Consider the following 27,267-nt stretch of genomic DNA (forward strand, 5'->3'; position numbering starts at 1 on the left):
CTAACTTTATCCTAAGTTTAAGAGGTTGAGAAGAAACTTTTCACAACAGGCATTCCAATGTCCATAGGACCAATAGACGAAAAGACATCGGAGCAGAGTAGACCACTCGGCCCAACGCATATGCTCTACCATTTCATAGAACATAGAACATGGAAAAGTACAGCACAGAAGAGGCCCTTCAGCCCACGTTGTGCCGTGGAATATTCCTAATCCAAAAATAAAATAAACTAACCTACATTCCCCTCAATTCACTGCTGTCCATGTGCATGTCCAGCAGTCGCTTAAATGCCACTAATGACTCCGCTTCCACGACTACCACTGGTAAGCTATTCCATGCACTCACAACTCTCTAGGTGAAGAACCTCCCTCTGACGTCTCCTTTATACCTTCCTCCTAACACCTTAAAACTATGACCCCTCGTGGCAGTCAATCCTGCCCTGGGGAAAAGTCTCTGGCTATCAACTCTATCCATGCCTCTCATTACCTTGTACACCTCGATCAGGTCACCTCTCTTCCTCCTTCTCTCCAGAGAGAAAAGTCCGAGCTCAGTCAACCTCTCCTCGTAAGACAAGCCCTCCAGTCCAGGCAGCATCCTGGTAAACCTCCTTTGCACCCTCTCCAAAGCCTCCACATCTTTCCTATAATAGGGCGACCAGAACTGGACACAATATTCCAAGTGTGGTCTCACCAGGGTTTTGTAGAGCTGCAGCATAACCTCGCAGCTCTTGAACTCGATCCCTCTGATAATAAAAGCCAAAACACCATATGCTTTCTTAACAACCTTATCCACTTGGGTGGCAACTTTGAGGGAGCTATGCACTTGAACACCAAGATCCCGCTGTTCCTCCACACTGCCGAGAATCCTGCCTTTAATCCTATATTCAGCATTTAGGTTCGACCTTCCAAAATGCATCACTTCGCATTTATCCAGGCTGAACTCCATCTGCCATTTCTCAGCCCAGCTCTGCATTCTGTCAATGTCTCGCTGAAGCCTGCAATAGCCCTCGAGACCTTCAACGGCGCCTCCAACCTTTGTGTCATCAGCAAACATACTAACCCACCCCTCAACCTCCTCATCCAAGTCAGTTATAAAAACTACAAAGAGCAGAGGCCCAAGAACAGAGCCCTGTGGGACGCCACTCAGCACAGACCTCCAGGCAGAATACTTACCATCTACAACCACTCTCTGCCTCCTGTCAGCCAGCCAATTCTGAATCCAGACAGCCAAATCACCCTGTGTCCCATACCTCCTGACTTTATGAATGAGCCTGCCGTGGGGAACCTTATCAAATGCCTTGCTGAAGTCCATGTACACCACATCGACTGCTCGACCCTCATCAACCTGTCTCGTGACTTCCTCAAAGCACTCAATAAGATTTGTAAGGCATGACCTGCCCCTCACAAAGCCATGCTGACTCCCTTTAATCACGCTATGCTTTTCCAAATAGTCGTAAATCCTATCCCTCAGAATTCTTTCCAAAACCTTGCTGACCACAGACGTAAGACTGACTGGTCTGTAATTTCCAAGGATTTCCCTATTCCCTTTCTTGAAAAGAGGAACAACATTTGCCTCCCTCCAATCTTCCAGTACGATTCCCGTGGAGAGTGAGGAAGAAAAGATCTTCGCCAGCGGCTTGGCAACCTCCTTTCTCGCTTCCCGGAGCAACCTAGGATAAATCTGGTCTGGCCCTGGGGACTTATCAATCTTAATGTTTGCCAAAATTTCCAGCACATCAACTTCCTCAATCTTGATCTGTTCAAGCCTGTTTTCCTGCTCCTCAAAGTTCTTATTCACAACAAGGTCCCTTTCCTTCGTGAAAACCGAAGCAAAAAACTCATTTAGGGCTTCCCCTATCCTCTCAGACTCCACACATAAGTTCCCTACGCTATCCCTGATCAGCCCTACCTTCTCCCTGATCATTCTCTTATTCCTCACGTAGGAGTAAAATGCCTTTGGGTTCTCCCTAATCCTTCCTGCCAAGCCTTTTGCATGCCCCTTTGTGGCCCCCCTCAGTCCACTTTTGAGCTCCTTCTGAGCAAGCCTGTAATCCTCTAAAGCTGTGCTAGACCCTTGCTTCCTCCACCTTACGTACGCTGCCTTTTTCTTTTTGACAAGAAGCACCTCTGTACCTGTCATCCAAGGCTCTTTAATCTTACCCCTTCTTACCTCTCTCAGAGGAACAAATTTATACATCACTTGTAACAACTGCTCCTTAAACAGCCTCCACATGTCTGCTGTGCCCTTTCTGTGGAACAATTGCTCCCAATCTGTACTTCCCAACTCCTGTCTGATAGCATCATAGTTTCCTTTACCCCAGTTAAATATCTTCCCTGGTAACTGCTCCTTTACCTTTCCCTTTTCATGAAATCATTGTCAACCCAACTGTCATACAGTCACAGAATTTGTACAACACAGAAAGAGGCCTTTTGGCTCATCATGACCAGTCATTAAGCATTTGTGTGAGATTAGAGGGGAGATTTTCAAAATTAAAGAATTGGAACCTATAACGAAAGAGGCAAGAAGTTTTAATTAAATTTAGTGAGCCACAGTTTTCCTAATATCGGGGTGGGTTGCTAAGAAATCCATAGATCGGTCATGACTGTAATTACTATTTAATGTGCTCTGTGGGGTGTTCAACCACTGTTTTCCTGGAAATCCATATTTTTCTCATGTAATTTTGGATGTTAGAATATAAACTCTCTATCTTGCAGAGTATTTTTTTCGACATCTTGTATGCTGACATTTATTTTTGTATGTTTAACAAGTATGGAATCTTTTGTTCATCCTCGCAGTAAATAAATAAGATGTCAAAACTTCTTTCCTTTAACCAGGAGAGGTTATTGGCCCTTAATCCAATCCTGACATAATTTGATGTTCTTCTTTGGGATCATAACAACCAGTGTTATCTGCTACCCACTCACAATCAACGTTAGTGCACACAACAACCACAGCCTGTACTGTTACTGCAGTGTACATCTTTAATTATCACTCAGTCAGTCTAACACTGCTGCAGCAAATTATATCAGGTGACAAACAAAGCTGCCTCAGCCTCATGACTGAAACTTAGGTATTACCTGCACTGATGAAGATCTGGCCAGGCATCAGTCACTCAACTGGATTAGTCCTTTGCTGAACTCCGAGCTCAGGTCCTCCTTCTCTGAAGGTTGTTCCAAGGTTACGCTGTCAAAGTCTTCAAAACACTTATGTTTTTTCTTGAAAGTTCCAGAAAGCTCAATTCCTGTCCGAGACCCTTGTAACTCTAAGATTATCCATTCAAGGACCGTATAGACAAGTATATCTGTTTCATGGTTGGCTATTCTTCCTTGGTTACCACGAAGTCCAAGCAGCCCTTAACACCAGATTCCTGCTTAATGAACAATGCCTTCCACAAGAGACAACTGTTCCTGTGAGGTTAGCTCTTTACCCCATCATCCTTGCAGAAACTTGGCTGTTAACCACTCTGGCACAGTGGAAGAATTAAGATGCAGCAATACAGCTGCAAATAGATGTCGCTTGACGCGCTTTGACTTGGGAAGGTCAGTGTTTGTTCATCCTGGAACGAGCATTTAAAACCAAATTTTAAACCTGGATTATGTGGGGCCAGAAAAAAAAGTGAACCTTTAAAAAGGCAGGTGAGAGGCTAATGTTGCACTTTGGCCTATGTTTCAAATTTTGCTGGGGAAAGAATGTGATCTGATTGATTCTCACAGCGGTGGGGGGATAGGGGATATGTCCTCATGTCTTTCGTACAGCAGGGTCTCGGACTGTAAGATGGGAATCACAAATCGATGGAGAAGGTGTGCTCACTCTAGAAAAGCATACAAAATCTGTCCAAGCACTCCCCAGAATCTCCCTGGTCACCGTACCTGTCTTGGGAGGAACTCGCCTCCATGGCAAGATCTTTGCCCTGTGGTTTATGTGGAATGGAATCATTCCCACTGCTCCAGGGTCAGGTCACAGGTGCTCACTAGAGTTAGTGAGTCCCAGGGGATGCTGTTCAAAAGGCTTGCTCCAGTCCACTGGGACTACATTTCGGTTGTTTCCACAAATACTTGGTCCTCTCAGCCTGCTCCCTCAACCCCACACACTCTCCAACAAAGCTAACTCACATGGCTCATGCTGTCCAGACACCCAATTGCCCTTCATACCCTCCTGTCAAAACCCTTGGCCCGTTAGTGACACCTTTGCAAATTATTGTCTACTTTTGCCGTCTCTTATAGCATCATAGAACCCCATGCTAACGTAATAGGAATTCATTCTAATCCTTTACTAATATAAACAGAATTGTACTCAGCAACCCACAAAGACAATCAAAATTTTAATTACATATTTGAGCCGTTAATCTCACTGTGAACTTAAACGGAGATAAAAATAGGTGTGGAAAACAGCATAGCTGCAATACTGACATAATGGTAGCCTTTGGAGTAATCTAAACAAACTGCTATTAGAACAGCTAGAAAAAGATTTCTTCTCTGCTCACCAGTAGGCAGCCTTTTTATTCATTTATTTTGAAGCAGTAGTGATTTAACTTGGGTTTTATTTTATCTCTCAATTCCAAACTTTAAGACCAAAATCATCAGATACTGAAAACTCAATATTTATTTTGGTACATTGTTGTAACAAGGAGGACAGGGCAAAGCTCAAACTCAGCATGGTGACCCACCAGGAATTCCTCTTGCAAGGAAATACATCTACCTATTTAGGATGGAACAGCTTTCAAAAAGGCTTGAAAGCAGATAAGCTTCTGATAAATCAAGTGGGATAACAAGCGCTGATGCATGGCAATGTGGTACAAATCATTCCAGAAGTCCAAGTTGCCATGGAAATGTGCACGTGTGTGTGCGTTGCTGTCTATAGCTATAGACAGAGATGGTCAAAGCTCCAACTTTCTTACCATCACATACCTAACAAGGAATTATTCCCACTCTTACTGCCTGGCGCTTGTGTATAGTTTAAAGGTCGACAGGTTGATAATCAGCCTATTTGCCACCAATTAATAGGCCATCAATTCTGGAGTGGAAGTCAAACTAAGAGCTTCTGGTTCAGAGGCTGAGTTGCCACCCATTGTATCACAAGACCTCTCAAGTGGCCAGACAAGAACCAAAACACAGCCAGGAAAAGGCATGTAAAAACTGACTTATGGTTTAATGAGGCAAGGGGCTGGGCAATGTCGATTTAACAAATGCATCTCTTTTGCAGGATTTATCAGGAGAGGAAGAGTCTGACCAATGCTAAGAAGCTTAACCAAGGACTGAGGAACTCAGGCAGATATTAACTGAGAAAGGAGCTAACTTTTCGGGTCCGCTGAGCCTTCCGCAGGACTTCAGTTCTGAAGAAGGGTCATTGGACCCTGCAACGTTAATTCTGTTTTCTTTCTATAGATGCTGCCGGACCTGTTAAGTTTTTCTCAGCAATTTCAGTTTTTGTTTCTAAATTCCAGCATCTGCAGTTCCTTCTTTTTCTATTAAATGAAAAATATTGCTGCTGACCTTGACCTTGTGCATTATTTTTCCACTAAAATTATGTCCTCACGTATCACGATATTCTTATTGTGTAAATAAGTAAGCTTATTAGGACAAGTATCCAGTAAAATTATTAACGGAGTAATAACTAGGATGGCATAGATTGAATGATGCAATGCATATTTAAAACATGTTAGCTGGGAGAGAGGACAGAATCTTAGGCAACCCAAGCTATTAGATAAAGGATCAAATTGAACTCAACATTGTACAGCTGAAGTAATTTGAAAGGAAATTAGATAGGAGATGGGAGGTGGAATGATTGTAAAGTATGCCAAAGTGTATGTTGTAAACCATGTTTCAGGCCTTAGGCTAAAACAAAATAATGTACATAAGCATTAAAGGACAGGGCTTCTGCAACAAGAGGATAATCGAGTCAAAGCTATGTCATAAACAAAACTGGTGACAGTCTAGACCATTTGGGAGTTCAGCAACGATAATTTGAAACTGATAGCAGAAATATGACGAGAGTTTGATACTAACAGAGATTAGTTTATTGGTATCTAATAACAAAGAAAATCTATAATTTCATCAGGTAGAAGAAACATTTCCAATTGACCCATCACTATTCCAACAGAGGTAGTTCTTTCATCGTAAAATGGGGCTCATCGATTATTCTGAGGCCACAAAATGGACAGATCTCTTTGCAACTTCCACTGCCTGAGATTATGGGGAAAGTTTATTCAAGGCTTATTTGTTATTAGAAAGGAGGCCTGGACATAGATGGGTCACAATTGAGATCATCAACCAGTGTTTGGCATCATTACTCTCCTGAAACTGACAGCAACTTCCAGAGTCCAAAGATGTGCAGCGAAACACACAGATTCAAAAGGTTTCCCCTGGTGATTCTCTGCTTTTCAGGGATGTAATGTTGAGCCATCACCAGAATGCAAAGTAGGAATTACTGAACTGACGAGAACTCCTACTGCTCTGAAATGAGCTGAATTTTCCAAGAAGCTAGGTATTCCCATCACCATGGCCAAAGCCACATGAAGCCCACGCAAGCAGATCGACAGGCATGGTGGCAGTCCCAGGAGCTGCCACCAGGGAAATCTTGCTGTCAGAGCTGCCAGCTCTGTAATAAAAGTAACATTGTATATGCTGAATGTGAAATGTCTCTGCCACACAAATTTTCACAAATTTCTTTGCAGAAGATTGTTACACTCTAGTTTCAGCCATAATTCAATATATACTGACCTATTTCACTAACTATCAAAGCGCAACAATGTTGTGGTTTATACTTCTATTATAGTTTATAACTTATAATTTGCCTGGCTGTTACACCGCTTGATGACATCACCATTGCCGGATGCCTGGAGATTCTCTTGACTCAGTGCCAGATCTAAACTATAGTCGGCAAAGGGGACACCTGTGCCCAGAGAGCATTATGTCTTTGAAGGTTGCTTTAGACAAAGTTAGCGGCGAGCAAGTCCTGGCCGCTGACTATGACATCAAACTCAGTAGGTGTGCACTCAGCCGTGACACTAATATCTTTGGCTGACATAGAATGTGAGCTTACACAGGGAATGATTTGGAATCATTCCTATTCAGCAATCTTGTGGAACACAGGTAGGCCCATTATACCAAGCGAGGCATTAAGTACCATTATTTTGTTTAAATAGTCTGTGCCAGATGTTTGCATTTGCAAAAGAACTTGTGGCGGTCAACAAACACGTTAGGATTTAATACATAAAGAGTGGGTTTACCGGAAAATTCTGTCTGATGGCTGTTCTCCCAACACCAGATCAAAGCCACGCTGAAACACTGTGTATGGCCAGGGGCTACAAAGAGAAAAGATTAAAAGCCAGTTATTTCTCAGTCTATTTTATATGAAAACAAACTCTTCTCCATAATGAGCTTTATTTAAATAGCAGAAAGAACGGCAGCAGAAACAAATTTTTAAATCCCCAGGATACCAAAGAACAGCTTTGTTATCAGTCTACCTACATTTGGTATCTGGAGTGTTGGGGGGAGTACATCAAAATAGATTATAGTTTTTTGATATCATTTTCAAGATGATCGCATTTAAATAAACTAACATATTTGCCATGGCTCCATTGAGTTACCTAGGGGAACAGCAATAAAACAACATGAATACATTACAACTGTTGTAGTTAGTGATATCCACATAAATCCAATGCAATGATCCAAACAATATACATGCAAATTCAACTTAACACTCTTTATCCAACCAACCTTTCTGCAGAGTCCATACACCACATATCTTGACCCTGCTTTTTGTTCTAAAACGCTTTGTTTTAAAACCGCCAATCTGGCAATGGTCACAGTTTACAGCTAATTAACTCACAACCAATCCCCAGTCACCCCTGCATCACCAATGTCATTGGGGAGAGAAGCTGGATTCCAGTAAAGGTAAGCTCAGGCCAAAAAAACAACTAAACCACAACACAGCAATGGATTTGATTTTGAACTTTCTTTTGTAGACGATCAAAAGCTCATAGCACAACTACCACTGTGAAGAATGGACCTTGGATATCGAGTTTCCATTTTACACTGTTCTGATAAGTCTATGCAAAACTGGACAAGTGGTAATCCTGAGATCAAAAGAATTTCCAAGGGTGATGTCAACATTCATGTTTTATATCAGTCCATGCATGCTTGCCTCATTATGGTTTAATGCATTTTTCCAGGGCTTACACAGAGTGTTACAGAGGTCTACAGCACAGAGAAAAGCCCGTTGGGCCATCACATCTGCAAACGTACACAGAAAAAAAGAGTTGTTTATTCTTCAAATGCCCTCTTTGGGACCAAAGGCTGCCAACGCCAGAAAACTAGAATCCAAAAAACATATTGAGTGCATGTCACCAGTAACACCTAAGACCTGGTTTGAAATGACAAATAACAAGGCAGATCCAAGATGATCTTTCCATCAACATCAGATACCAAGTATCTAACTATTGTTAGCTAGACTATTGTCACTCACCAATTCAATGCATTTCTACAATTTTGCAGCCCTTTTGAATGCAATCGATAACAATCAGCAGAGAGCCTACAATGGTGAGGACTGGTCAACCTAATGCAGCTCGGTGCCCTGGATATACAGCAATGGAACCAGTCTTCATGTATAAGACCATGGGATGATTATGTGCAAGTAAATTTGACCACTGGGTATCCAACAGCAAAGATGATCATGTTTCTATGGGATAGACACACATGTATTACCTGGAAGATTAAACTGGCAAGGTTTTGAAGCAAGCATCTTGGTAAATTAAGCAGTAAAAATTTAGTCTGTGGTGGCAAGGCTGAGAAGGAAGTTTTGATCATAGCGAGATTTGCAGCAACTAATTTCTCATCTTTCATTCAACAGTTATCACCCTGAAGGACTTTTTTATTCTTTCATGAGAAGTAACCATTACTGTCAAGGCCAGAATGTGTTATTCATCCCTAATTGTCCTTGGAAAGATGGTGATGAGTTACCTTCTTAAACTTCTGCAGACGGTGTAGGTGCTCTACAGAGTTTCAAGCATTTGGCACCATGACAGTGGAAGAGAACTGGTACACTTCCATGTCAGCACGGTGTGTGATTTGAATGGGAACTCGCAGGCAGTGGTGTTCTCATGTATCTGTTGCTCTAGGCGTTAGAGATCAGAGGTTTGGAAGGTGTCATCAAGGGAGGTTTGATGAGTTGCTGCAGTGCATCATGCAGATGAAATGAATACTTAAGGTGATGGACAGGCTGCCTATCAATCAGGTTGCACATTCAACTAAAGGTTCATGACTGAGATATATTGAAATACGAATTTAGAAACAGTTGATTGATCCTTGTCATTACCTGTTTAACATGAAATACAATTAAAGATCTATGTCAAGGTAAACTCCTCATAGTCCGAGAGGACCACAGGGCTGCTCTGCCCCCATTAAGACAGCACTGGTGATGGTTTAACCTGAGGGTGTCCACGTGTCAGGCAAGGGGATGGGGTGAGAAGGTGGGACCTTCATGGTGACCTCAGCTGGTACAGGAACTGAATGAGTGATCTATAAAATAACAATCTACATAAGTTAAAGTGCTTTTATTGTCGGTTGTGAAAATTATTTTAGTCAATAGAGTAATACTTTAATTCTCTCAACACAACCATTCGTGCAAAATAAAAATCTCTGTGCATGCAGTACAGATGCATCTTCCTGTCCTTCAAGAAATTATTTTGATAGTTTATTTTTTGTGCACTTCCACTGCATGACAGATCTATCTTTTCTGAAGAAGCTGGGATGGGCAGGGGAGTGGATGGACAGCAGTTCTTCGAACATAAAAAGCAAAAGAACCGTGGATGTTGTTAATCAGGAACAAAAACAAAGTTGCTGGAAAAGCTTAGCAGGTCTGGCAGCACCTGTGAAGGAGAAAACAGAGTTAACATTTCGGGTCCAGTGACCCTTCCACAGAAGAGTCTGAGGAAGGGTCACCAGTTCCTGGAGCATCCCAGCCAAAGCTTTAAATATTCAATTTCTTTGAACATTTTTAAAAAAAGTTCTTTGGAAATTTCTCAGCCTCAATCTCTTCACAATTCTACTTGAGGCCTTGAGCAGTCCCATTTCAGGGTCTTTCCAGCAGGAATTGTCCTTATCATTAGCAATGTTTCGGTTTTGGGAGGGTTCATCAATGTTCTGTAAGATGCACAGCACAGTCTTAATAAGTAATAAATAGTAAAAGAAAGAAGCTCAAGCTGCCGGATCCTCACCAAACAGAATGCATGACTATAGAACAGCCAAGATTCTGAACCTCCTGAATGGGATTAGCTCAAGAGAGCCAGTTACAAGAATCGCTGCACGTATTAGCAAACGCATAATCTCTCAGTATTTCAGTTAGCTTTGAGATTTAGCATTTTACTGCACAAAATGATGTGACTCACTGCTGACTGCTTTTTCTTAGCAGCAGGATATTCTGTCCAGCTGCAGTGAAAAAGAAGAAACAACAACGCTAAGGTAAAATTTGCCAGTACCTGTTGTGGTAAGTGGTGTCCATGTGCAAAAACCACCCAACAGCTAGAAATAACATGATGAACGAAGAAATTACGTACAAAAGTAATTAAGTAATTCTAGTATAATTGGTTTAATTAAGAATGGAAGCCTGCCTGAATTCTCCATTAAAAGGTGTGGGATATTGTCTTCCCCAGTTGACTGTACAGTTTACCACGCTGAAAAACCACAGAGGATAAATTCTGGGAGATTTTTGGTTATGCTTTTACCATCAAACGATTTGCAGATAACATAAGTAGATTACAAAGGAAGGATGAACCATATCAAATATACAGCGTAAAGTCCAGTTCCAAGGATTCTTTTGGATGAAGGAAGAGGTGCTGATTGGGTAGTAAACAAAATTAAAAAAGGGACTTACTGAGACACTGGGAGATGAGAGATTTGACAGTTGAAGTCTAGGATTTCATTAAAAATTTGGTTAGTTTAAGCTATTCGTTTTCAAAAGGGGAACAAACTTCACTTTAGATAAGTCATAGGCAGCTGAGGCCTTTTGTTTACAACTCCTGTACCATGTTACAACTTCAGCATTTCCATGTGTGTCTTGGGGGAAAACTATCTGTTTAGATCAAGTCTCCAGCTACTTGATCATGTGGTCAGTTGTTCCAAATTGGTGAAACTGCAGACAGTCAGGGAGGCTGACTACCTCCTGGATCTCACAATATAGCAGGCTTGCCACCGCACAGGGGAAGGGTTGGTTTGGATATTATATGGGTAGTCATCCAGAAATGGCAGGAGGCACAGGAGACTTTGGGGTAGGTGCTAATCTCAAAAATTGGTTTTCATCATTGGAGATTGCTCAGAATGATCAAGTCTTGAAGGCAAACAGTAAAGACCATTGGAACAGTGGGCAAGGGACTGCACAGGACAGAGCAGCAAAGCAAAGCAATGTAGTTATTCTAGGCAATGTCACAGCTACATAAACTGGCAAGTTCTTCAGTGGCTGTCATCTTGTCTCACACATGGATGAAGGGCACCAAACACAGCATGCAGAATTTTCTGCAGCTGGAAGTGCGAAACTCAGATGTTACTTATAAATGGCACGTTTTGAAGTCTTAGTGTCAGACTTCAAGGAGATAGAGAGAAAACTATAAAGTCACACCATAATGTAATAATTTCTGGGTTACCAAGGTGCCATTTGCTAGGAAGCTTAGAAATGATGTGTTAGCTGTGGTTAAATAGGAACGTCTCAGTGTCTCAAGATTCTAGATTCACTATATACTCTATGGCTTGAGTACAGTAGTGAAGAGAGTGCTTACAGGAAAAGACGATATCTGGTCATTTACACATTGCTGTTTGTGGAAGTGTGTTGGGTGCATACTGGCTGATTCCCAACAGTGACGACACTTTAAAATGTATCTCACATTTTCATAGATATTTTCATAAATACTAGTGACGATAAATTGCTATTCATTGCAAAAAGTAAATGGAAATACACACACACACACACACACACACACACACACACACACACACACACACACACAGACAGACACACACACACTTTTTTAAATGGGAAGGTGTCAAAGGCTTGTTTTAGATATGGTACAAGAGGCAATTCTTCAGTTTCTTGCAACTTTGTGCCCAGTTTTTATGAATGAGGAGCCTATTGAAGAGGGCCAGGCTCCTTAACACAAATGGGACCACTGGCAGGGATGTTCACTCCAGTGGTCGGAGAGAACTTAAACTAAATTGATTGGGGTACATGTATCTACCCAGAATCTTGAGACTATGATGTTCCAATTTAACCACAGCTGATAAAACATTTCTAAGCTTGCTAGTAAATGGCACTGCGGTAACCCAGAAATTATTACATCCTTATGACTTGACTTTTTAAGCTTTCTCTTTATCTCCTGATACATGGGCCAACATAAAGAAGTAGAAAAGAGAAATCAAATGTGCGAAAGAAGTAGTGCCATATTAGATTGGAGGACAACGAGAAGGGTAAGGAGACCTACAGAGGCAGATTGACAATCCAATATTCAAATTGTGGTCAGAACATTAAAAGCACCAATTCCGTATGGAAATATACTGTACCACCAATGATGAAAACATGAATTATGAAAAAGGTGAGGTTTCAACACTGCTTGTTCACAGGCAAAGGAAAGAAAGAGAGGGGTGGTAGCAGAAACTATTAGTGAAGATATTGTAGTTTTTGAAATAGACGAAGTGTGGGCAATCCATCTGAGCAAAATAAAGAGAGTGATTATAGAACTAAGGGCGTCCGATAGGCCTCCAAATTTTGAGAGAGGGAGATGGAGGAGCAAATCTGCGGTGATGTGTAAGAACTATAGAGTGGTGATAATGGGAAGCTTCAATTACCCAAAAAATGAATCAGATAATGTTCAAGTAAAAGGTTCAGGAGAGGGAGTAATTCCTGAATTAGGTCCAGGAGAAATTTTTTTACCAGTAAATTCTCAATCCAACTCAGAAAGAGAAATTGCTGGATCTAGTTTTAGACAAATGGTTGCCAAGTGGAACTAATGTTTCTGAGTCAGTGATTATGATACCCTCGGGTTCAAATCACCTCGAGGGAAGAGAAAATTGAAGAGGGTTATCTTGAGTGGGATGAGGGATTATGTAGGCCTGAGGGCTATTGTATGGCACAGGATGAAAAGGAGGCAAAGACCCATAAGAAAAACTCAAGGATGATGTTGAAGAAAGAGTTGCTCCAGGTGCTGGCTGGGTGTATTCCAACTGCAGGGAAAGGCAGGGAAGCAAAGCCAGGCCTTTCTGAACAAAGAAAAGAAAGAATGTGATGAACATCACGCATCCTCTGATAGACCCCACTGTTTAGTTACTGATAAAGACTCTGCCCACGGAGTTTGATTGTGAAATTTTAGATAATGAGCATCCACCCGTATCAAAAACAAACATTTTCACCCCAGTATTTTTCATTAAGGAGTGAAACATACATAGTCAAAAAGGGACCGAGTGTGGTTTGTAGGATCAGCTTAAATGCTCTTGAAATACTTGAAGGAACATGAGGTTGATCCCTTGAAATCAGAGAGTCAATTCTAGATACACTATAGTTATAAGGGGTAGCTGGCCATTACAAGACAATGTTATGAAACTCAATCTGAATCAATAAAGTTTAATGTTAAATAAATTAGCTAAAATAGATAGCACTTAATTTGAATCAGACAATTCGGGTCCAACTCGAAATATGCTTAATTGGAAGCCCATCATGTCAATTGAACTCAACATCAATATTGACGGAAGGAACTCAAAAGTCTGGCAGCATTTGCAGAGAGAGAAATGGGGACAGGGCCAAGTTCTGAAGAAGTGTCAGATTGGATGAGGAATCTGTTTCTCTCTCCACAGATATTGCCAGTCCTGTGGAGTTTCTCCAGCAATTTTTGTTTTTATTTCCAATCTCCAGCAAATATTGTGTTTTTTTTATGCTTGGAGGTATGCAACATATTCCTACATCACCTTTAATGTAGTAATATATTTCCAGGGGTGTTATCAATTGATATTTTGACACTGAACCACATTATTTATTGGGGCAGGTAACCAGAAGTTTGGTCAAGAGTTAGCTTTTAAGGATGCCTTAAGGAACAAAGCAGGGAGACATGTGGAGAAATGTACAGGGGAAATTTCAGAGTTTCGTGTCTTAGTAGCTAGAATGTTTGAAATCTGAAACGCTGGACAGGTCACAGTCAGGGGAATACAGGAATCTTGGGGTGCTGTTGGAGTTTACTAAAATTAGGAAAGGCAAAGCCATGAGGGAAAACAAGAATGAGTTTTGTAAAAACAAAATTAGGTTGGATAACCATAAATCAATAGAGATCAGCAAGCACAGGGTGATGGCTGCATGAGATTTAGTGAAAATTTAGAGATGGACAGCACAGTTATAAACAACTTCAGGTTTATATAGAAAAGAACATGGAAAGCCGGCTTGAAGTGTGTTGGGTCCTTGCTGTGCTGGTTCTGGTCAGAATTTCATTTGCTCATGCTTAGAATGAAGACAGAGTTATTGACGTTTTTTTAAATCACAAAGGCACGCTTCAAGGAGGTAGAAAATATGGATGAAAAAGATTGTTTGTAGAGAAAAGCAAATTAAATAGTTTAAATATAAACACTTCCATTAGATAAACATTTCATTAACGGTTGAGAGATTTCAAAACAGCTAGAGAGAGTTTCACTCTAAGAACAAAACAGAAGGCAGAATCACCAGAATCTTATTAAAAGATAATAAGAAAACATATTAATTATTGGCATTTCCTTTTGACTAACAGCTCAAGTTAACAAATAGCTCATCAACACCTCTTTGTCCATGTCTATATACTCCTTCTCTGACAATGTATTGAAGCATATGAGCCTATATTGTTGTATACATACAACAAATTTGTTTAGATTTGATAGATTATTCATTTAAAAAAGAATTTGCAATGGCATTACCAAAGGACACCTCAACGTGTTTCACAACAAATAAAATACTTTTCTAACTACTTTTCTGCACAATGTAATAAAAATAACAAGGCTCTTTGCTTGGTGAATTGAATTGGAATCTCTTTTAACAAACAGAGATGCGAAGGAATTTAATGGTGCAGTTACTTGCCAAGTGCGTATGCAGCAGGGTGGGAGAATCTTTTGTCTCTGCAGTATGATATGTAGCCTTACAACAGTGGCACAAGTGATCCTGTCAATTAGTAGAGAAACGCCAGCCACTGCACTCAGCATCAAGATGATGCTCAACTGTATATGGAGAGCCCAAGTAAAACGGTATTTGATTGGAACCAATTGGTAAACACTTCATTCCTGGAAATCATATCTGACACACAGGTGAACAGTCATGGTTGTTGGAGAAAAATCTTCGCAGCCACTTAGGGGCTTGCATGAGTACGGGCCCTGGGCCCTACCACATTCCACTATTCTATCATTGATCATTAACTGTTCAGCTCCATTCATAACTCCAATGAAATAACTCAGGTTTGGTGTCAAGTAGCCCTGTTAAAATGGGGATGAGTGGGAATGAAAAAGAAATGGCCTGAGTTACACTAGAAACTAATAAAAGTGATTGTGTTGATCATTGTAATCTATAACATTTTTTTGTATTCATTCACAGGATGTGGGCATTGCTGGGTGGGCCAGCATTTATTGTCCATCCGAAAATATTAAGGGTCCACTACACTGCTGTGAGCCGGAAGTTTTGTGTAACCTAAACAAGTTAAGGACAGCAGTTTCCTTCCCTAAAGGACACTAGTGGAACAAGTGGCTTTTCCCCAACAATCAACGGTCATCATTAGATGCATAATTCCAGATTCTTATCTATTTCAAATTCTACCATCCACCATGGCAGTATTTGAACCCATATCTCCAGAAAGTTAACTGCTTCTCTGGATTAATAGTCTTATGATAACACCAGTACGTCTGACTTATTCCACCCCTTGCAGGAGTTCTTCAGGACATTTTCTTGGCTCAACCATCTTCGGATGCTTTAGCACTGACCTTGCCTTTTGTGATATCAGTATCACCATGTCTAGTTTTGCTCCCTTTATGCGATTTTTACAAAGGCAGCGAAAAAAAGTAAGGTCCAAGCATCTCAAACATCTGTGTGCAACTGTTGCAAATGATGATTTCAAGTTTGATAGATTTAGGGTTAGGGTTCACAAATGCAACTTTACATGTTTTACTTTATAGCTCTATGTTGTCTTTTATGATCCTCAAAAATTCATTCACTTTTGGCTTTCCTTTTTTTTCTGCTTAACCTTTGTTAAGATATAAGAAAGAGTGATTAATTAGCTATTAACAATCTTAATAAGCTGCAGCAGTTATCTCAATTACTGTCCTAAATACTATCCACTTCAGTTCATTTGTTCATATGTCATGATCAACCTCTGACTGTGCTCCTTTGATTTCTCTTTTCCCATTGTTCTGATCCATCCACAGACTCTTTAAAACAAGCAAGTCCTACAGAGAATTCACACTGAGATTTTCTTTCAGCTGACAAACAGCTCCCAGCTTTATGTTCATGTTTGTTCTCTTCTTCATTGCGGTCTGATGATCTCCCACTAACCAGTCTTAAGGATCTTTCCCAGAGTTCCTGGTAGTGACTGCCTGCTTTATATTTCCAACTCAAACCTTTGGCTGGAAACAAGTGGGGTTAATGCAAATGAGCTGCTTGAACCAACATCTACCCAACTGTACGCTGTCCAAGCGTGTAGCCTTCTCAGCTTCTGTGTACACAGCTCCAGCTCTAAAATCAAAATTGGGGTCTTGGATGTGCAGTGGAGATATATTGGACTGACTTTGGATCAGCTCTCTCTCCCTTGAGACAGGTTGGAAGGAAGGGTAATGTGGAATTGGGAAGTAAGTTCAACATGTTCCTCCCAGCAGCAATATCCCCAGAGATGGTAACTGCACCAACTGACCAGAGGGCAATAATTCAATTCAACTGGTTGGCATGCAGGCCATTGTGGATTGTACCAGTGTGGATACATTCTTCTCCATCATGTTGCGAGATACCAAGATGGGCTTCCAGTAATTTCCGCAGAGATAGTTCAACATAGAGTTGTTCTCCCTTCTTGCAACCTTAACATTGACTTCTTCTGTAGCCTTACAGAAGCAGGCTGCTGCCTTTAAACATTGTTAAAACTGTCAATGTGGACCCACTTGCATGACCTCAGATTCTGTGTTTGATCCCATCATCAGGACAGATGGTGTGCTGGAAATAGTTTGACCTTGGAATTATATCATAATTTAAAAGCTGTGGATGAAGTTTCATACCGTTTAAATAGACTCATAGCGATGTACAGCACAGAAACAGATTCTTTGGTCTAACTCGAGCACACTGATCAGGTGTCCTAAATAATTCCAGTCCCATTTGCCAGCATTTGGCCCATATCCCTCTGTACCTTTCCTACTTGTAGATGCATCCAGATGTCTTTTAAATGCTTTAATTGTAACAGCCTCCACCACTTCTTTTGGCAGTTCATTCATTACATGACCACCCTCTGCATGAAAAAAGTTCCCCATATCTTTCCCCTCTCACCTTAAACCTGTCTATTTTTGGACTCCCCCAACATGGGAAAATGACCTCTATACACAGCCTATCCACACCTCTCATGATTTTATAAACCTCTATAAAGTCACCCCTCAGACTCTGACACTGCAGGGAAAATAGCCCCAGCCTATTCAGCCTCGCCTATAGCTCAAAGTCTCCAAACTTGGCAACATCCTTGCAAATCTTTTCTGAACGCTTTCACATTTCACAACATCTTTCCTTTAGCAGGGAGACCGGAACTGTATGCAGTATTCCAATAGTGGCCTAACCAATGTCCTGTACAGTCACAGCATGAAATTCTTGTCCACCATCCTATCCATTTGCGACCCCACTTTCAAGGAACTATGAACCTGCACTCCAAGGTCTCTTTGTTCAGCAACACTCCCCAAGACCTTACCATTGAGTGCATAAGTTCTGCGCTGATTTGCCTTTCCAAAATGCAGTACCTCACATTTATCTAAATTAAATTCCGTCTGCTATTTATCAGCCCATTGGCCCATCTGATCGACGTCCCATTGTGCTCTGAGGTAACCTTCTTTGCTGTCCAGTTTGGTGTCATTTGCAAACTGTATCTCCATATAGGATGGTCAGGAGGCCGACAATAGTTGATGCTATTCGACAGCTGCATGACCTTGAATGAGTCCTGTGAACGTTCCTGCATGTGCCGAAGAGGTTTTTCTATCATAGCTTCTCTGTGCCTAGCTGTTTGTTACACCATATAAAGAGAGGGAAAGTTTCATTCCAAGTCGCCAGTCTTCACCACCATTGGTGATTGCAAACGGTGCCAGGAACAATCTTAGCCTCCAGACCAGCGATCGATTGGTGGGTCCCTGACAGCTCACCAATTTTTCCTCTCTTTTTCAATTGTTTTTTATTTCTTCAATATTTAATATTTATTTATTCTTTTTGTCTTCTATTATTACTCAATAAATGTTCATGTTCAAGCAAATTACTGCTGCCGAGCCTTCTCTTAATTACATCTAACCGCATCTGAAAAGAACTGCTTGGATATATTCTATGATCCAAGACAGCCTCCTATGTTCACATCCAAATCATTCTTATAAATATTGGAAAGCAGCAGACCCAGCACCAATCCTTGTGGCACACCACTGGTCATAGGCAGAAATGCAACCTGCCACCACCGCCCTCTGTCTTCTACCTTCAAGCCAGTTCTGTATCCAAAAAGCTAGCTCTCCCTGTATTCTGTGTGATCTAACTTTGCTAACCAGTCTCCAATGAGGAACCTTGTTGAAGGCCTTACTGTATAGTCCATATAGATCAAGTCCACCACTCTACCCTCACTCCTTGTCTTCAAAAAACTCAATCAAGTTAGTGAGACATGATTTCCCACGCACAAAATCATGTTGACTGTCTCTACTCAGTCCTTGCCTTTCTAAATACATGTAAGTCCATTCCTCGAGATTCTTTCCAAAAACTTGCCCTCTCAGGCTCACAGGGCTATAGCTCCCTTACCACATTTCTTAAATGTTGGCATCTCATTAGCCCACCTCCAGTCTCCTGGTATCTCACCCATGGCTATGGATGGTACAATTATCTCAGCAAGGGGCCTAGCAATTGCTTCCGTAGCTTCCCACAGAGTTCATGATCAGGTCCTGGAGATCTACCCATTTTTATGACTTTGAAGATTTACAGTACCTCCTCCTCTGTAACAGGGACATTCCCAGAAGTAATAGCACAGTGGCATTATCATTGGACTATAACGACCAAGGTAATGTTCTGGGGACCTGGGTTCAAATCCTGCTGTGGCAGATGGTGAAATTTGATTCAATAAACATCTGGAATTAAAAGTCAAATAAGACCATAAGACCGTAACCATAAGTTAGGCCATTCAGCCCATCAAGTCTGCTCTGGCATTCAATCATCACTGATAAGCTCCTTAACCCCATTCTCCTGTTTTCTCACCGTAACACTTGATAATCAAGAATCTATCTACCTCAGTCTTAAATGTACTCAATGACCTGGCCTCCACAGCCTTCTGTGGCAGTGAATTCCATAGATTCACCACTCTCTGGCTGAAGAGGTTTCTCCTTATCTCCATTCTGAACAGTCTTCCCTTTACTCTAAAGCTGTGCCCTTGGGTCCTAGTCTCTCCTACAAATGGAAGCATCTTCCCAACATCCATTTTTTCCAGGCCATTCATTATTCTGAAAGTTTCAATTAGATACCCCACCCCCTCATCCTTCTAAACTCCAATGAGTGTAGTCACACAGTCCTCAAACATTCCTCATATGTTACGCTTTCCATTCCTGGGACCATTCTCGTAAACCTATGTAACAAATAATGACCATTAATTGATTGTAAGGAAAAGCCCACTTGGGTTACTGATATCCTTTAGGGAAGGAAGTCTGCCATCTTTACCTGGTCTGGCCTACATAAAACTTCATAGCTGTGGCAATGTGGCTGAGTCTCAACTGGGGATGGCAATAAATGCTAGCCAAGCCAGTGATGCCCTCATCTCATGAAAGAAAAATAAAACCAAAATGTTCTGAATGGGTCAGCTGCAGCATTTATCTGAGGTAATTGCTTCAGTTTTGTGTTTAATACAGTGTCATCGACAATGGGAGTTCATTACATGCTCTACCGCACCAGATACATTTTTCATTGACCTTGGGAGACCATTCACTTGGCTGTTAAATACTGACACACTTTTCACAGTATGCTGCCAGTTGCCAATTCTATTTTGACCGATCGTGTAACGAGATTCAGAGCCACATGCAAAATTACAGCCATCCCCTGGGTCTTCGATGTTTAAAGTTACTTCACTCTCATCAATGCAGTCTGCAATACTCATATGAATTGTGTGAACCCTGTTGAAGTAGTAGCTAATGTCGATGAGAAATGACACCGAGATGCCCATGATGTGGACGTGAAATTAAAAAAAATCTCAGCCTTTCACCATTTGTGATGGCATATACAAGCTGTACCTAACACTCAGAAAGAGGTAACTTAAACCAGTTAAGTCCTCGCCTTTGATGACCTGCAGGTGTTTTGTCAAGTGATTCCAGTACGCATTTCACTTGTCTTTTCCCTTCAAGCAGGACATGATGCTGTGAATCACTGGTAATTAGCACAATTTAGGCATCGGTTTGAAGTTACCAGACTCTGATAGAGCATGTCTTGATGATAACGTTAAGGTCTCTTTGGATGTGCACCTTGCATTTGAACTGGCTTGGTAAGCTATCCCTGCAACCTCCATATAACATCTACTAATCAGACATGTCAGATTCAATTTGACCTGTTAATGTCTTCCCCCACCCCCCTCCAACCAATCTCCCAAGGCTAAAATCATCCTTTGCACTGACACTGTCCCTAATTCATTGAAACGAAGTAGTTTCAATTAATTGGTCATTAATTAATTTGATTAGCCTGTCAAATTTACACAGAAAGGCCATTTGCTGTAAAATAGCCATTTAAGACATTTGCCACAGTCATGGTGGCACAGATATAATTTTGATCATCATTCTTTTCCTCTGGCCACAAGTATTTCTAAAATTCACATATGGCCATATCAAAAGTAGGTGCATTTTCTGGAAGATGTTTGAATATTTGCTGCCCTCTGCTCCAGAACAATATTGACTCCTCGTGGATTGCTGCTAGATTCATTCTGCACACCTCTTTAGGGAGCAAATAGGTCTTGAACGTTAAAATCTATTGAACCCAGAGCACGGATACATCCCATGATAAAACGGTGTTGGAGTAGGTATATTTAATTCTTTCTGCATCATCCTTGCCACCACTTTGCTTTGTAAATTTTACACTGTAGATATATGTAGAAGTAACCCTAGTTTCAATGTACAGAACAGGTTTAGCGTTTTAATGTCTACCGTATGCTTCTAACTCTACTTCCATTTCCTCTTCCAATTTATTTTTCTCTGAACCCACCGGGTTTAATTAATCCAGCACAGTAAGCATCAATTGTAAATTGACACATACTATCAAACACAGAGCAACGGAACTTTCAACATACCATTTGACCCACTAATTTGGTTTAATAGTAATATTACTCTGATAGCCCAACTGTATTGAGCCCAAATGTTCCCAGGAACAATAACACACTGTGTGCCAACCAACAAAATACACACGATGTTTCGCTCTTGGATCATCTTCTTGACTAGTGATATAAAATTTAAGTAGGCTGAACTTCAATTTCAGGTTCACTGATGTCCTTCAGAGAAGGAAACTGCCATCCTTACCTGCTCTGGCCTACATGCGACTCCAGACCCACAGCAATGTTGTTGATTCTAAATGCCCTTTGGGCAATTAGGGGTGGGCAATAAATGCTGGTTGAGCCAGTGATGTCTGAACCCTATGAGCGAATAATAAAAAAGTTCTTCTCCTTCTCTGTGTAACACCATGCATCCACTTATCGGTCCGACTCCAATAAATAAATAGGAGCTGCAAATAACATTAAGAAAGTGATGGATCTTCCCCTGCATCAGAACACAGAGAGGAAAAAACAGAACTGAAGAATATTGTGTGGGTCATTCAGGCAGCATCCTGCAGTGATTTCCCAGAGACAGGCAGCAATACAGTTAATACAAGACCAGTCCAAATGAACAAGTTTTTCTTCCCATAGGCAAAAGAAATTGAGCAAAAAATGATTTAAGCTTACATCTACACGTGCGAATTGTCATCACAGAATAGTAAAAGTAGCAGAAACAATGAATAGAACATCAACACACCAAGACAAACAACTGCTTCAAACATGTGTGTTGTTTCTCATCACTTGTCCCCTATATTGTTATAATCCTCTTTAGATAACAAGCTGACTGCCACTGACCCCACTGAACAAGAGAACTATTCCTCAAAGGTCAATTCCACAACCCTAACTTTCAACTCACACTAAACCATCCCGACTGATCAGCAAGTTTATAGCCTTTCCAAGAAGCTCTCACTCAAACTGGGTGTTGGCTCCAGGTCTCTACAACCTCAATTCAAATTTCCCTCTGTAGGTGATAGAGATTACAGACCTGCCCATCCGCCACCCCAATCCCACCAAGAACGTTTTCCCGCTTAAAATCCATCTCTATTTATCTGTTCATCTCTGGCCTCTTATCCTCCCACTGTTCCACTCTCTTTTCCCACCTTTGCCCGATGTTCTTCCTCACATGTCTCTGCTCACTCCTCCCATTTTGCTATCTTTAATCCAAATTCCTTATCGTCTGGACCTGCCTGATCTGTGAAATGCACCACTCACTCCTCCACTGCAAAGCTACTTCAAAAAACAGTCTTCATGAACAACTCCATGAATCAAATCCAGATAAAGTCAAGTTACCTTATAATTCTACTGATCTGTATCAATAGAGGCTATGTGAACAAACATTGAGCTCAGGAAATAAATTCCAATGCCCAATTTTTACATATTGTTTGGGTCCAGACCAAACTCTCACAAAATCTATTCAGAAGGTAGCCTCAACCCTAACTTTTTTTTATTTTAAAGATAGACGAAAGGGGTTGCATTCTAGATGTAGTTTGATTGGTCAAACTACTCGACATTTAGCAAAACACAATTTATTCATACACAAGGTGTAGAGCTGGATGAACACAGCAGGCTAAGCAGCATCAGAGGAGCAGGAAGCCTGATATTTTGGGTCTGGGCCCTTTTTCTGAAGAAAGGTCCGGGCCCAAAACATCAGCTTTCCTGCTCCTTTAATGCTGCTTGGTCTTCTGTGTTCATCCAGCTCTACGCCTTGTTATCTCAGATTCTCCAGCATTGGCAGTTCCTATTTTCTCTGAATCATATATTCACACACTATAGTTAAAATACAAAAGTGAAAAAACAAAAAAAAAAATTGGCTTAGCTGTAACTCTATTGGAAAACCTAGAATTATAGATTCAGTAACTACTACTGGTGACTGTTCCAATATAGTGGCATTCTATAAACACACCTTTTGCAAAAAAGAAAATTAAGAAACGGATTGTACCATGTGCAACTCTTGCAGACCAAGAGGGAAAACATCAACAGAACTCAGAGTTTAGCAGTGAGAGATGTACTGCAGTGACAGGCCCAGTAATAACTGCTCCTACTGAAAAAAACTAAGAAACAAAAAAAGTCCTGGCTCTATGCTTGACCCCACCCATTCAGGCTGCTTATATTGTTCCCACTTTTAAAAAAAAACAAGGTCTCACCAGAGGTTTACTTTGAGTTTTCAATAGACATCACTATACCTTTGTCTTAACCTTTCTTGAATTAAAAAAGGACAAAATAGACCTCTTAAGGCCATAGTTACATTACAATGGGCTCAATCTGCTTAAAGGCTATCTCGATGGATATGCCAGAAGTAGACTATTTTCCTTGGAATATACATACCTGGAAATGACTGAAATGTTCAAAGAAGGTCCCAGTGCTCTTACAGACAGACAATTCTGAAGATTCACAAATCCTCCAAGTAATGTGCCAAGGAATGACAGCTGGATTTAATTTCGATAAATGTGAGGTGTTGCTTTTTGGTGGGGAAAATCAGGACTTATACAGTTCATGGTACTACCCTGGGGAATGTTGCCAAACAAAGAAACCTAGGGATACAGCTGCACAGCTTCTTGGAAGTGGAGTCATAAGTAGACAGGGAGGTGAGGAAAGGGTTTTGCACACTTGCCTTCATTAGTCAGTGCAGTGAGTATTAGAGTTGGGACATCATGTTGCAGCTGTAAAAGACATTGGTGAGGCATTCAATTCTGGTCTCCATTCTATAGGAAAGACACTGTTAAACTTTAAAGGGTTCAGAAAAGATTTAGAAGGATGTTTCTGGGACTGGAGCGTTTGAGCTTTAGGGAGAGGCTGAATAGGCTGGGGCTTTTTTTTCCTGGAGCAGAGGCTGGGGGGGGGGTGATTTTAGAGGTTTATAAAATCATAAGAGGCATGGATAGGGTGAACAGCCAAGGTCCTTTTCCCAGGGTACGGGTATCCTAAACTAGATGGCATTAGGCTTAAGATGAGAGGGGAAAGATTTAAAAGGGACTTGAGAGGCCAATGTGACGAGTAGTGTGCGTATGGACCAAGATGCCAGAGGGAGTGGTGGAGGCAGGTATAATTACAACATTTAAAAGGCATCTGGATGGGTATATGAATAGGAAGGGTTTAGCGGGATGTGGGCCAAATGCTGGCAATTGGGACTAGATCAGTTTAAGATATCTGGTCGGCTTGGACAAGTTGGACCGAAGGGTCTCTTTCCGTGCTGCACGACCCTATGACTCTATGAAAAATATTCTCCATATTTTAGTCCAATGTAGCCTTTAGCATAAGATTATCACCTCCAGTTCTAAGCTCCTCAGTCAGAGGGAATGGACTGTCAGCATCTATCCTGCTAAGTCTTACAAAGATTCTTTGCATTTAAATTCCATCACCCCTCCACTGCTCTAAACAAGAGACAATAGGCTCTTTCAAGTCAATCTCTCCTCTTACCCCAGCAAAATTTGCGATTGGGTGAAAATATTGTGAACTTTCACTGTATTCCCTTAAAAAGTAAAGACACCCTTGCCTTGGTAAAGGGAACAAAACGGTATGCAGCAGTCCAGTGTATAATTCCAGCAAGATATATTTGCTGTGATACTTGAAAACACTTTAAATAAAGGTGAACATACTGTTGCAGATGCGCATGGCTAGTGCATGACATGATGGCTGCCTGGAATTTTTTTCTATCTAACGCTAGATGGCCAGAACAGGTAGACAGGTAGACGTGCACAGCTAGACTTGTGGCCTCCATACAGGGTCACTGGATAAGATAACGAAAGGCTTCAGTGAATGATGACTGGAGACTGTAGTTAGGGGGGACATCACTGATAAAGGAGGCATGGATGAAAAACGTTTTGACAAACCAATGTAAAAGTTCCATTTAATAATACAAATGGCCTCGTGGTATTATTGCTGGACTGTTAAGGCAGAGACTCAGGATGTTCTGCCTTGAATTACGTCATGGCAGATGGTGCAGTTGGAAGTCAATAAAAATATTTGGAATTAAGAGGCTAATGATGACCATGTATCCATTGTCAATTGTCGGAAAAAACCCGTCTCATTCACTAATGTCCTGAAGGGAAGGAAACTGCCATCCTTACCTGGTCGAGCTTACATGTGACTCCAGACCCACAGCAATGTGATTGACTTGTAACTGATGTGCAATAAATGCTGCCTAGCCAGTGACACCCTCATCCCATAAATCAATAAAAAAAGGGGAAACTGTACCTACTTAGTTAAAACATTTTCAGGCAATTGTAAATTGCATAAACAAGTACACACACACATGTTACATATATACAATAATGGTGATGGGGTTAGTTTTAGCATGTTAGGCACTGGAGAATTTAATTAGATTTCTGTAGATAAGTAGCTCTCGGCACACAAGGATTTCTGGGAAAATAAAAACTCTTGAAAATCCTAGATAAGACACGTCTAGTAACAACCAGCCCAAAGTTTGTAGTTTAGCAAAAACCAAAAAAAGGGAGTATGATCTCACAATAATTTAAACTCTTTGGATAATTGTTATTACATATAAAACTTACACAAATGAGTAGTGTGGAATTTAAAAGTATAAACCTACAAGTATCCTTGCGGGGATTGTTTTTTTCAAATGAGCAGCTAACTGTAGATAGTAAAAAGAGGCTGACTCATTAGCAGGATAGATGGAACAATGAATGCTATAAACAAACACCTCAAGATTGCAAAGGAGGTTGTATAACAGAAAATAAACAGTTGTAGCTTCACAGCTCAACATGCAGAACACTGTGAAAGTGATTGCATTTCATCCTCAATCAATGGAGTTTGCATATGTGATATCTGGTGAGGTAACTTGTGTGAAAGGTATTTCAAGTAAAGACAGTGAGTTGGGGGGTGGGGGGGAGGGGTTGCGGTTGGTCGGAAATGCTGCTGCCCACCCAAGAATCAAACTTTAATCTTAAACCAACTCATAACTGCAAAAGGAAGAGACTGTGTTTGGTGATCTCACCAATTTGTAAGCCCTGTTAAAGAACTGTAACGTTAGATGTGACTATACAACTTTACACTGGAACAGAGATGACAAATTTTAGAACAATTGGGAGAATTTTAGTATCTTTTTGAATCTTTGGAATAAAGTTAGTAGAGAATTTGGAAGAGTCCTCAGTGATAAGTAAATATCTAGTTCATTGGCAAATTAACATAATGCAGCTGGCAGATGTCTGGGAAGGAGGATACTGGTCAGGATATTCAAATGTGAATGAAAACAGCATCCATTGTAAGGTCTCAAGGACTAGCCATAAAAATGTCTGGTAACATTAAAAACAGACAAAATGAAAAAGCTACACACTGTTAATTTTGAAGTACTCTGGTCAATAATAGTCATTATAAAATGTTAAGTTACAGATTGTCCCAAATGGTTTCTTATTCTGAAGGTATTCTGCACTCAAGCTGCTGGCGCTGGGGTGTCTTCCTGGAATAGTTGTAATTGGCTTAATTTAATCTGTTTCTCTGTCTCACTCAGTTCAGAAATATAATAGTGTTATACTAACCAAAATCTGAGCCATGTGGCCAATCTCTGAAGATTCTCCAGGTTATATTCCTGCCTGAGTTCAGGGGCTTCTTGCAGGCACAACATGTTATGGTTGGACTCAGTGTCTTTCCCCTAGCAAAGTGCAGCTTGTTTAAAGAATCAAGATGTATTCATACAGGGTCATATAATCTTGTAAGAACAATATGTAGGTCAAGTCTCTTTGTGAAAGAATTTTAAGCAAGCATCAGTCAACAACATAATCAACCT

General features: G+C 40.9%; 1 protein-coding gene across 1 annotated transcript in view; it reads right to left on the minus strand.

Annotated features, from left to right (window-relative positions):
- astn1 (astrotactin 1) overlaps window positions 1-27,267 on the minus strand; it is a 1,971,124-nt gene that overhangs the window by 949,876 nt on the left and 993,981 nt on the right. The window contains exon 9 of the mRNA XM_048538653.2: window positions 7,227-7,301. Within this exon, the coding sequence (XP_048394610.1) occupies window positions 7,227-7,301 (75 nt within the window). The remainder of the gene's footprint in view (window positions 1-7,226; window positions 7,302-27,267) is intronic.

This window comes from Stegostoma tigrinum, chromosome 8, assembly GCF_030684315.1.
Source record: "Stegostoma tigrinum isolate sSteTig4 chromosome 8, sSteTig4.hap1, whole genome shotgun sequence".
Lineage (NCBI taxonomy): Eukaryota > Metazoa > Chordata > Chondrichthyes > Orectolobiformes > Stegostomatidae > Stegostoma > Stegostoma tigrinum.